Source organism: Perissodus microlepis, chromosome 9 (genome assembly GCF_051167445.1).
Source record: "Perissodus microlepis isolate ML-2025 ecotype Zambia chromosome 9, ASM5116744v1, whole genome shotgun sequence".
In the NCBI taxonomy this organism is placed as follows: domain Eukaryota; kingdom Metazoa; phylum Chordata; class Actinopteri; order Cichliformes; family Cichlidae; genus Perissodus; species Perissodus microlepis.
Window position 1 is genome coordinate 11177056 of NC_140469.1, and position 13173 is coordinate 11190228.

General features: G+C 41.8%; 1 protein-coding gene across 1 annotated transcript; it reads right to left on the minus strand.

The window, feature by feature from the left end:
• Positions 1 to 916: 916 nt before the first annotated feature.
• Positions 917 to 7030, minus strand: LOC146380120 (B-cell receptor CD22-like). Its single transcript, XM_084939005.1, has 7 exons — positions 6132 to 7030; positions 5770 to 5829; positions 4873 to 5256; positions 3709 to 4014; positions 3365 to 3622; positions 2645 to 2726; positions 917 to 2539 (listed from the first exon to the last, which is right to left on the minus strand). Exons 2-7 carry the CDS (start codon positions 5810 to 5812, stop codon positions 2458 to 2460), a joined length of 1155 nt encoding a protein of 384 aa, XP_084795131.1. The 5' UTR covers positions 5813 to 5829; positions 6132 to 7030; the 3' UTR covers positions 917 to 2457.
• Between the last annotated feature and the right edge of the window lie 6143 nt (positions 7031 to 13173).

The following is a 13173-nucleotide window of genomic DNA, read 5'->3' on the forward strand; positions in this document are numbered from 1 at the left end:
TTTGGTTATCTGGTGAGAGGGAAACATGAAGATGAAACCAGGAGATGTCCTTACTGAATCATCAGAGCTGAACAGGTGATGGAGAAACAGGTTTACCTTTTGGGTGCCATGAATGAGTTGAAGGGAAGTTATGAACTGTTTCTCTGAGACAAATAACACCAGGATCCTTTTCTAAGTAGCTGACAGCTGGTAACTGTGCAGGGGCGGGTCTAGCAAAGTTTTACCAGGGGGCCAGGTAGGGCATTAACAGGGAGAGGGGGGCACAAAGAAGTACTTTTCTTTCTTATTCTCGTTTAAAATGTCTAGCGATTGATAGATTGATGCATATATACCATCAGAACAGTGTACATCACTGTCACAACAGCATTTGTTTTCATTCAAAGGCTTTATGATTTTTCCTATAATGGTGGGCCGGTCTCTTGTCAAAATGCCCAGGCTGATTTTTCTAACCCAGTCCAGCCCTGTATGCAGCTCATCTGCAGCCTGGTGTTACCTACATCTTCCTATTCGGAAGGCAGAATTTCCAAGTTCTGAGTACAGTCGAAAGCACCACACTTGCAGTTTTTGTGTTGGATATAAAAAGCGCACATGATGCTGTGACGTAGGCTAGAATCATGGCGGCGGTCAACGATGGTCCAGGCGTGGGATTTCTCTCGTGGAAATATGCAGATTACTTTTTTTGCTTTCTATTGGTAGGTGGCACAGTGCACTTGTGGCAAGTAAGCAAGCTAGAAGACTGCCAATCTTGCTGGGTATCCAGTTACAGAAACAACACATTAACAAGAGAATTCTGAGTAAAACTAAAGTTACTTTCCCTAGTAACTAGTTACTTTGAAAGTAACGATGTTACTTTTGATAGAAGTAACTAGTAATGTAACTAAGTTACTAATTTAAAGTAACTTACCCAACACTGCTCGAGAATAAAACCTTAACTTCACCAAGAGGCACACAAGGAAACACACAGCATGAGAGAGGACAAAACAGTGACACAGCGAAACACAGGGCTTAAATACACTGGGGAATAACGAGGGGAATGAGACACAGAAGGAGAGCACAGCTGGGAGAAATCAGACATGACAAGACCCAAGGGAAGCAACACTCAATAGATTCACCAAAGACACAGATTTTCAAAGTAAAACAGGAAACGTAACACTGAGACGCGGACTTGACTAGGGGATACACATGACAGGGGAAACAGAGCAACTAAGAAACACAGAGGCCAAACATAAGGGAGGCACAGAGAACACTAAACAATGGGTCGTCAAAGGAGCTTGCAAAGACAATGGGTCATTGATATAACCCTACACTTATGTAAGACTGCTGCAGCATTGACAATGGGTCAATGGGTCAATGGCCCAGGACCGTGACAACATATGCAGGGAGGTTATGGATAAGATGGGACTAAAAACCGGATCCAGGGGTTCCATACTTTACTATCACAAGTGTTTAAATCACAATTACCGATGAAAGGGAATCGGTCAAATTGGCAATATATGAAAACAGATGAGAGAATTAATTCTGGAAGTCACAGGATTTAGGAAGTTGGTGGATAATAACACACCAAAATTGATTTTCATACTTAGATTTGAAGGGGATGATATGAGCTCAAAGTAAACGAATGACAACTTTACAAGTTGCACTTGTAAAGCACTGATATTCCCCCACATCCGCCTGAGCACCTCGGGGCATTCAAATACTTGTAATTGTTTTGGCAAAGTTCCACAAGGGGGCCGTAGTTATCAGTGGAAAAGCTATTTAGGGTCCAGACTTCAACGGACAGTCAGGTCTGCAGAGAGAATCTTCCCTCCATCCAGGACCTGTGGAAGTCCAGGGTTAAGAAACAGGTGGAAAACATCTCTGCAGACGCCTCACATCCCAGAAATAAACCGTTCAAACTGCAGTCTTCAGGCAGGCGCTACAGACCACTGTTTACAAAAAGCACAGAGACAGTTTCCTCCCCCAGGCTGTCATTCTGATGAACACTGTGAAATGACCCACTCTTACATCATTCAGGTCATAACACATATGAATATTACACAACTCAGTTTGGCAACAATACTTTGTATAGTTTCTTAAGACTTTGTGTAACTTGTTCCTTTTTTTTTGTTTGTGTGCACAAACTTGGCCAAATAAAGATGAGTCTGATTCTGAATCTAATACTAATGTTAGGAAAATGGCTGAAACTGTAATGGAGTGGAAACTGCCAGGATTGTCCAAGCATCATGCTGCAGCAGTCTTACATAAGTGTAGGGTTAGATCAATGTTCATGGATAAAATGCTTGACCTTAGAGTGAAGCAGGTCCTATTAAAAAATTTCAGTCCAGTTGAGGAGTGGGATGAACTTGTCCACAAAGGAAATGTCTCCATTCCTGCAACACCATCTCTACTCAACTGTTTAACATCACAGCAGTGAATTCAGTGATATTTTCAGGTGGAGTTTTTCCTCCTGCGGAAACTTTAGTTGATGTGTTGTGATGTGACTCTGCTCATCTCACAGCTTTCAGTCTCTGGATTGTTGGAGCGTCTTGATCTGAACCAGCTGAAGGAAAAACAAAAATATAAGAAAAAATGAATTATTTTATTTTACAACAGATGCGTTTGTTTGTGGTTTCACATGAGTGTATCACAGAAACATTTGTCTCACCAAACAAAAACCATCAGTGTGATCACAAGCATTATGATTCCCACAGTCTTCACTATAGTGTAGACACCAACCAGGTTTCCACCTGTAATGCAACAAGATTTGAGATTGATTAACACAGTATGTGAGAGAATGAACATTTAAGAGTAAATAAGACCATTTAAGGGAAAAAAAGTTTTTAAGTCTAACACATGAAAAACCACACATTTTAGGATGAAATAAAATTTTTGAACTTCATAAAACAAATTCAGTCTCAGATAAAACACATTTCTGTTTCTACTTTCTTCTGAGATATATCACAAAAATGGAATAATCAAAAAAAATAAATAAAAAAAAAAGAAGAAAATGCTGCAGCATGGTGGCACCACCTGATAGTTCAATTCCACTATCAGGTGAGGCCCTTTCTGTGTAGTGTTTGCATATTCTCCCTGTGTTTGCGTGGGTTCTCTCCCCAGATACTTCCGGCTTCCTCCCACATTCCAAAGACATGCAGTTAGTGGGGTTAGGTTAATTGACAACTATTTATTGCCCATAGCTGTGAATTTGAGTGTGTGAATGGTTGTCTGTCTCTATGTTAGCCCTGCAACAGACTGGTGACCTGTCCAGGGTGTACCCTGCCTCTCGCCCTAAGACAGCTGAAATAGGCTCCAGGTCCCCGCTACCCTGAAAAGGATAAGCGTAGAATTGAAACGAAAAGAAAAGAAATCTGCTGAGTAACCTTACCTTCAGTCACATGAATCACTCCTGATGTCTGATTACCCAGATCATTAGTGGCCACACAGTAATAAACTCCTCCATCTGTTACACTGAAGCTGTAAATCTCTCCTTCAGATACTTTCACAGCTCCATCTCTGCTCTTCTTGAACCAGATGAAGCTGCTGACTGGAGGTTTGGCTCTGCTGGAGCAGGTCAGGTTCACCCAGCTGCCTGCTGACACCAAACCTGATGGACTGATGGATGCTGAGGTGTTTTTAGGAGCATCTGGAGAAACAAACAAACAAAGACATATCACACAAATCATGTTGTCCTATAGGATCCGGTTCAACAACAAACTCTGACTGTCTTACATGAAACACTGAGAGTCTCTTCTGTCTCTGCTGTCTTGGTGTCTTTTCCTTGGTTCACAGGATATCTGGCAGAGCAGCTGATCTTCTTTCCATCATGTGTGTCTGACAGAGTGATGGTCTGCTGGATTTTAGTTGTAAAGCTTCCATCTGTGTTTTCCTCTATTTTGTTGGGAGAGTCTTGTTGGAGATTCCAGGTGAGTTGAGGAGGGGAGTGTGGACAGGGAGTGAGAGCTGAGCAGGTTATAGTGACAGACTCCTTCTCCTTCAGATCACCTGGGATTGTAATATTGGGCCTCCAAGGAGAATCTGTGGTTTCACATAAAATCAAACTGCTCTTTGCACCACTGATTAAAGTCTGCAAACCTAATGCTTTCAAAACCTGTTCTAAATTCATACTATGTATGTATATATGGAATTATTTCTTCTGTTATTTATTTAAACTCTGCACTTAACACACACCAATCCAGTATACTGCATTGCACTGCACACTACACTTTGCACTGTTATTAAAAAACACTCTGTTGTCACATGTTTGATGTTTAAAACAAATTAGCAGTTGGGGAATCTCTACACACACTGTAAAAATCCCCAAATCATTATTGAATGACTGTGATCTTCATGGCCTCAGGTCAAACTGCACTGAACACAGACAGTTCTGTCAAAAGAATCAGTGCATGAGCTCAGGAACACTTCTGAAAGCCATCAGTAGAGCTGGATGCAGAAATAGAAGTTAAAAGTCCATTCTTGCTTCGTCTAGGTGAAATTATTTTACATGAAGTGAGACGGAGATTAAAACTGGCTTCAACTGATCAAACCTGTTTTCGAAAATAGTCAAAAATGCATCCGTCTGTTTTTCTATGTTTGATGAAAGAGTCCAGGTGTCAAACTGGTCTGTCTGCACTGAGGAAATTACGGACACTATAAATGATTTGAAAATTGTTGCATTCTGATTTTTACATTTTACAGCCTGACTTTTTTTTGGAAAGAGTTGCATGCCACACATGAATAAACTTTAAGTCAGGACAATCACTGACCCTATATTGCGTTTTTTTTTTTTTTTAGCTTCAGCAGATATTTTAGGAAAAGAATAGAGAGCAACTACCTGAATGTGGGTTACTGTTATTTTATTATTAAACATTACATTTAAAAAAAAAAATAACTCACCTCTGACTGTTATTTGAAGAGGATCACAAGAAGCTGTCGACTTGAATGGTTCACTCTCTACTCTGAAGAAGTATGTGTCTGTGTATGTTCTGGTTAAATTAGAAAACAGAGTGGTGCAGTCTCTCTGACTCAGGTTCCCAGTAATACTCATTGGATAGATGCTAACTGCTCCACTGCTGTTGAAGATCACATTGTTTGGATAAATGCCAAATCTATCATAATTTTTAATCCACACTCCAAAGGTTTTTCTTGTGCTGATAAATTTCTGTTCGTCTTTGGGTCTGAAGCTACATGGGATTTGCAAACAAGATCCACTCAGTGCTTCCAGCTTCTCTGGTGCAGTTATGGAGAGTGCTGGTTCTTTTGTACAGTCTGCCAAAGCACCTGTAAATACAATTCATGGATTAAGTTATTCACATATTAATACTGTACTGTAGTCCAGGCGAGACTTAAAACATAATCTTAGATTAAGTGATTGTTGTCGTTAGATTTTTGTATCTGTGTGTTTATTACGCAATCACAGGTTTTAACAGAGCTCATCTGGACCTGAATTAGACATAAAGGGTTAGTGATTATTTCTTTTTCTTTTGTCATGATTCAGTTTTTAAATTAGACATTAAAAGTGTAGTTGATTTAATATACTTTCTTTATTTTATCTTAAGCTGTAGGTGTTACAAGCTGTAGCTTCAGCCAACACCCTTTCAGTCATTTGACTTCTTCTTCTGTTATCATTTAAATTCTTGTTTTGTAAACAAACCAAAGAGAAATTACCAATTAAAGAATTTCAATTTCAAGTTAGGACAATAACAGTTGGAAAAAGTAGCTGTAGGTTCACTTTTTCTTCCAAATAAAATTCACATTTTAAATGATTTCAATATAAGTGAACAAACGGCTCACCTGAAACAAAGAGGAGAACCGATAACATGCCGACTTTCACCATGTTCACAAACTCCTTTCCTGCATTTTAACACACAAACACAAAGAAATCTGTTTATCTAATCATTCCACACATGAAGTTTTAAAACAGCACTGACAGTCTGTTAAAGTTGTTTCACAAGAGAACTTCCCCTATTTAACAACATAGTTTTTCTTAGCAGTGATCTCTCTGAATCTATAATCACACAGTTCATGTAAAACAACAACACAACTAAGTAAAATTTAATACATATTACATTTAAAATTACTTAATGCGTCTTTCATTTAAGTAAAAGAATAAATAATTATTAGTTTTAGAGAGTAACAGTGAAATGTTTCCTTACCAAGTGAACGAGTGATTTCACAGAGAAATTAGGGTTTTTTAGCACAGTTACAGTGAACCATGTAGCCTGACTGCTGTTAAAAAGAAGGAAGTTCAGAAGGAGAACATGCTCTTTAAGAAAGTGTCCTAAGGCCAGCCTGCTTGGTTGCAAAGCTGCTACGGGCATGGCATCACATGATGCGACTCATCCCAGAGATCTCCAGAACACCGGAGGCTGCCCACTCTCCCCGGCTGGGCGGAATTGCACGCAGACGGCGCCGAGATCGTAAACAAAGGCGAGGTAAGCGCGGAGGGCTACGGGCTAAGCTAAAGCTAACACCACACCGGCTGCCTTTACCCAGTATTTTCCTCGCCAATGTCCGTTCTCTGGCAAACAAAATGGATGACATACGGCTCTCCATCACTAACAACAGACGGATTATGGACTCAAATGTCATGTTTTTCACCGAAACATGGTTGAACAACAGCTGCCCGGACAATGCTATCGAGTTAGCAGGACGCCACACACACCGAGCCGACAGGCTAGCAGATGACTCCGGCAAGACCAGAGGTGGAGGTTTGTGCATTTATATTAATAATGCTTGGTGCATGAACTGCACTACTACTGAGAGTCACTGCTCACCTAATGCGGAGTTTTTAATGGTCAAATGCAGACCTTATTATCTCCCCAGAGAACTCACTTCGATCATACTCACTGCCGTGTATATACCCCCCGACGCTAATGCTAGGTTGGCCATGAAAGAACTTTCTGCAGCCATTAACAAACACCAGAATAAACACCCCGAGGCTGCTTTTATTGTTGCTGGCGACTTCAACCACACCAACTTAAAGACAGTCCTCCCCAGATTCCACCAACATGTCTCCTGCCACACTAGAGGAGACAAGACTTTAGACCATGTGTATTCCAATCTGGCTGGAGCCTACAAAGCCACACCCCTCCCCCACATTGGACAATCGGACCATCTCTCCCTGTTCCTCACACCTCGGTATTCACCACTCATCCAACGTGTGAAACCTGCTGTGAGGACAATTAAAGTGTGGCCAGAGGGGACAGACGCAGTGCTCCAGGACAGATTTAAAAACACAGACTGGAATACGTTCACCCACACAGACCTGGACCAGTACGCCTCATCTGTACTGGATTACATCTCCAAAACCACAGACAGTGTCACCACCCAGAAACGGATCACCATGTACCCCAACCAGAAGCCTTGGATGAACCGGGATGTTCGTCTCCTCCTGAAGGCCCGCAACACCGCCTTTAGGTCAGGAGATGCACACGCCTACAGCACAGCCAGGGCTAATCTAAAGAAGGGCATCAAAAAAGCCAAACACCATTACAAAAAGAAGGTAGAAGAACACTTCTCCAACTCCAACCCCCGACGCATGTGGCAAGGACTCCAGACTATCACAGACTACAGGACCACCAAACCCTCCCCCGCATCCTCTGATGTCTCCTTCCTCAACGAGCTCAACAACTTTTATGCTCGTTTTGAGCGAGGGAACCCCACAACCACAACCAAAGCAGACGTGACGCCAGACCACCAACCTCTGACTCTCTCCCCCACCGATGTAGGAGCGGTGCTGAGCAGGATCAATGTCCACAAGGCTGCAGGCCCTGATGGCATACCCGGGCGTGTTCTCAGAGCGTGTTCTGGGGAGCTTGCAGGAGTGCTCACAGACATATTCAACCTGTCCTTGGCCCACGCTGTGGTACCGGCCTGCTTCAAATCCACCTCCATCGTCCCGATACCCAAAAACTCCAACCCATCTTGCCTCAATGACTACCGCCCAGTAGCACTCACCCCCATCATCACTAAGTGCTTAGAGCAGCTGGTCCTAGCACACTTCAAATCCTGTCTCCCCCCCACCCTGGACCCCCACCAATTCGCATACCGCCAGAACAGGAGCACAGAGGATGCAGTCTCCATCGCACTGCACTCTGTCGTCTCACACCTGGACAACAACAACACCTACGCCAGAATGCTGTTTATAGACTTCAGTTCAGCGTTCAATACAACCCACCCCTCACAACTCATCAGGAAACTGACAGACCTGGGCATCAGTTCCCTCATCTGCAAATGGTTACTGGACTTCCTGACCAACTGCCCCCAACATGTCCGGCTGGATAACCACTGCTCATCTACCATCACAATGAACACCGGTGTACCACAAGGCTGTGTGATGAGCCCCTTCCTACTCCCTCTTCACCCACGACTGCAGACCTGCTGATGGTTCCAACACCATCATTAAGTTTGCAGATGACACCACGGTGATTGGCCTCATCAGTGACAACGATGAGGCCGCCTACAGGGAGGAGGTGGATCGTCTGGCTGAGTGGTGCGACACAAACAACCTGCTGCTTAACACCGAGAAGACCAAGGAGCTCATCGTGGACTACAGGAGGAATGCTGACCCACATCCACCCATCCACATTAAGGGGACGGCTGTGGAGCGTGTGAGCAGCTTCAAGTTCCTGGGAGTCCACATCTCCGAGGATCTCACCTGGACGACCAACTGCTCCAAGCTGGTCAAGAAGGCTCACCAGCGCCTCTTCTTCTTGAGGACTCTGAGGAAGAACCACCTGTCCTCAGACATCCTGGTGAACTTCTATCGTTGCACCATCGAGAGCATCCTGACCAACTGTATAACAGTCTGGCACGGGAACTGCTCTGCCTCGGACCGGAAGGCGTTGCAGAGGGTCGTGAAAACTGCCCAGCGCATCGCCGGAGCACCACTTCCTGCCATAAAAGACATCTACAGGAAGCGGTGTCTGAAAAGGGCTGGGAAAATCATCAGAGACCCCAGTCACCCATCACATGGACTCTTCACCCTCCTGCCCTCTGGGAGGCGCTACAGGAGCCTCCGGACTAAGACCACCAGGTACCGGAACAGCTTCTTCCCCACAGCTGTCAGACTCCTGAACTCTGCCTCCTGACATCTGACCTACGTTAACACATGGACTGAACATACACACACCCACAATGGACAACTGTACCCTCAAACACACAATAATAACATGGACTGAACCACCACTCACAACCACTAGAACTTTATATAGATACTGTAGAAATTATCCACATATCTAATTTATCTTAACTGCACTACTGTATAGCTCTGTAAATAATCATTCTGTACATACGATAATTTTTAACCCTACAACTGTTTACAACTTGCATAGTTCCCATTTCTGTATAACTGTATATCTCAGATTTCTGTAAAGTTATTTATTTCATATTCTGTATAGTTTTTCATATTTATATCCTGTTCATAGCCTGTACATAGCTTGTACTCACTACAGCCTGTACATATCTATAGTTATAGAATATTCACAACATACTTCATACCGTGTACATTATAACATACCATAATAGACCCATTTCTGTAATATACTTACATATCTATATTATTGCTAATATATATTGTAATATATCTATATCACTAAAGCACTTCTGGATGGATGCAAACTGCATTTCGTTGCCCTGTACCTGTGCATGTGCAATGACAATAAAGTTGAATTCTATTCTATTCTATTCTATGCTCTGACCGAAGCAGGAAAATACTCACTTATCTGTCCTTCCTGTTAATATCCTCTGATAAAGGAAGTCAAAGATTACAACATCGTTAAAGTCTCAAAGTACTTACAAACCATCAAAGAACTTCTTTACTAACTTGAGTTATTCTAAGGTTTTGTGCTTTTATACTATATATTTAATAACATGATGAAATTATATTATCTCTGCCATGTTTCACTAAGAGTGGATTCAAAGGAGCAAACCAACTCAGTCGTACAAACACGTGAAAAAGTTGATTTATGGTGAATTAAAGAAGGAAAATGGAAACACTTGGTGAGCAGGTGGAACGGGAAGGACCTGAGGAGAAAGGAAAAGGACAAAGACCGGTGATAAGCGCACACACAGTAACGTTACATTAATGGGAGCAGACGGGCAGGTGGCTGGACGTTTGGGAAAGGTGCAGGAAGGTGATGAGTAGAAATCCAGGTAAGCAGGTGAAGCACCGCCGTGAAGGTCCGAAGTGAGGAATCCGTGCCTAACGCTGTTCTTCGGGGGGGCGAACGGAGTAGACAGACGAGTGATCTTAGTAGGAGTAGCTCTGCAGAGGGATGACGAGAAGACGAAGATTACAGCTGGAGATTCCCGAAATGAGCCCATTACCACAGAGCTGAAGCACAGCTGGCACACCGCTGTTCATCACCAGCTTGACGATGCCAAACACCACAAGCTGAACACCCCGAGAACTGCGGCCACACCCACTCACCCACCTAAAGAAAACAGGAAAAGCAAACCCCACCCATCTCCACCACAATACTTGTGTGTAACAGTGAAGAATTCCAGATCACAAGTTTTTAGTTCAAATACAAGTAACAACCTTTGACTTTAATCAGGTTTTATTTAATTGTGTCAGAGAACACATCATGTGCTCTTCATGTAGCTGAGTACATTCAGTGTTTAAAACAGAAGTTGTGCAGGTCTGAGATCAGCAGTTTTCTGAAACACCAAACTGAGGTACTGTTAATGCTGATGTATAGTGACACAGTTACGTGGGTGATTAATCCTTTTGACTTTTTGTCTTTAAATTTATCAATAAAACAGCTGCAGCTTTAACTGACAGCACTTGTGGTACTTTAACCTTTGTACTGTTTTCTTCAGTTAATTTTGGAGTTACTACAAAGATTGAAGATATAGGATGATCTGTCTGCTGTCACTGGGTGGTGCCGAGGTCTGAATCTGAGGACGACTCCTGGAATCACAAACAGAACAGAATCATCACAAACTGAAATATAAAGTTTATCTCTCAAATCTGAAATAGAGCTGATCCTTCTCTGTCCTCACACACTCGGGATCTGAAGTTGTTCAGTCCTACAGTTCTGCCGACAGCTGTTTATTTTTTATTTGTTTTAAAGGCCTTATATACTAACACATTTTCTAATATCATGTTTACCTTTGAGTTGTTGATGCTTTATAAATGGACATCTGCAAAGATGAGATGATGGAGCAGGTTTCAGTCGAGGTTCAGTCTGCTGCTGCATCCTGGTCACAACATACGGAGGTGTTATCAGCTCAATATTGAACAAGAAACATTAATGTTTCAAATTATTTGTCCTAAAGGATGCAAGCTGTACAGAGTACTGCACATGTGACTTTGTGAACATAACTCATTAAAAAATAATTCGGACAGTTTTTTAACCTGAATATTTGTAACAAACTCAGTAAAAAAAAATGCTAAAAAAAAAATCAGAGGAAAAATGTAACATTTTAACTTAAGCTGACAAGCGGAAGTAGTTGGTTTCAGTACATAAGTATTGGGCTTTTGTATTTAATCCGTAGCTATTGACTAATGAGGGGTTACTGAAGTGCCAGGTTTTTAAAAGTTGGCGTTAATGTCCTTCCACATGTGGAAAGCGACAGAAAACATGCTGCTGTTTGCACATATTTAATAATCAGCTCTGCACAGGAGCAGAAGCAGAGTCCAGCTTGTTGCTCTTACAGTATAATACTCATAATAAAAGTACAGTAACCGTGGTTAGTCACTAAGCAGCCCGGTGCATTTCTCTTGATTTCTTTAGTCAGGGTAAATTCATTCACCTGCACGGGTTAGCTAAATGAACTTTACAAAACAAGTTTCCCCAACAGCCGAGTGCTCACCTAAATTACGGATTAGCTTACAAACACATTTAACTTACCAAAAATAATGCAGTGGGGCCTCAGGTCCTCCTGTCCGGTAGTCCAATTTACTGAAGAACACCTGAGGCTGTCACTTTGAAATAGTCGGTAATGTAAACGCTGGACCTCTCAGCATCTGCCATTCCCGAACAGACACGTGCAAGTTTGTCCGTGACCGCAGCTGCGTCGTCAGTGTTTTCTCCAGTCATTGGTCAGCATTATTATATATGCAAATACATGCGGGTCGGAATCCCCGCCCCCCCAGCGCGCCCCCGGACGCCAAAACAGTGCCAGCAGAGTGAAACTGAAAAATGGTTTGAAACCGAAAAATGGATTGAAACCAAAAAGTGGATTGAAACTGAAAAAAAAATGGATTGAAACTGAAAAATGGCTGAAACTGAAAAAAAAAAGTAAAAAAAAAAAAAAAAAAATTTGCGAAAACAAAAAAATTACAGTTTCAATTAATTGTTTTTCACTATCAATTTTTTTTTCCGGTTTCAATACAAGATTTTTCAGTACATTTATTTCAGTTACAATATTTTTTTTCGGTTTCAATCCATTTTTCGATTTCGTTTCAAGGTGGCATCGTTCTGATTCCATACTTTTCAAAACCAGCAACAACTGCCTTTACTATCATGTGGCTGCTCGGTATGCTGTGTGTTCTACATTTGGTGAGGACACTAGTATTCAAACCTTTCTTCCATATTACCATTAAAACAACAGACAATTTTAGAAACTTGTACAAGCTGAAGGGATATTTTAAGTTTTTACTTCCTTAGATTTTATGGCGTTATTTTTGTGCCACTATTCTGAGCACACGAAAAAAAAAATTGCAGGTGCAAGTGTTGTATATTGAGGAGAAATTTATTTTGAGCGAAGAAAAGCTCAATTTGAGTGAACAAAATTCATTGCTGCTTGCAAAAAATGATGTGTCGGTTGCGAACGAAACAGAGCTGGATCTGGATCTTTTTTCCTTTCTTTCTCTCTCTCACACCTTTTTTCGCTTGTGCTGGGAAGAGGGGGAAGGGGCGGTAGTTACACTCGCAGCACAGGAACAGAGCGGGAGGGAGAGAGAGAGAAAGAGAGCCAGGGACAACAACATCACAGTAGAAAGGTACAGTAATCATCCACAACTATTTTCAGTTGCAGATGATAAAGGATTCAGAAAGTTTATTCATGCAGGTCCATATGACAGAGAATATGCATCTTCTTTTTGTTTTCATATTTTAATTTATATTTAATTGTGTTGTGGTTTGCAGTGTTTTGTGTTGTTTCACTTTAAATTTGTTTAAAAGGAAAAAGCTGAAAATTTAAATAGTTAAAAGTTGAAATGTGAATAGTTGGCTTTTGTATTATATG

Excerpts from the sequence above, each read along its gene's own strand:
- LOC146380120 (XM_084939005.1), bottom strand. The coding sequence starts at position 5,812 with ATGGTGAAAGTCGGCATGTTATCGGTTCTCCTCTTTGTTTCAG. Across the intron at positions 5,257-5,769 it reads GGTTCTCCTCTTTGTTTCAG|GTGCTTTGGCAGACTGTACA; the intron begins GTGAGCCGTTTG and ends TTGTATTTACAG. Across the intron at positions 2,540-2,644 it reads ACACTGATGGTTTTTGTTTG|CTGGTTCAGATCAAGACGCT; the intron begins GTGAGACAAATG and ends TTTTTCCTTCAG.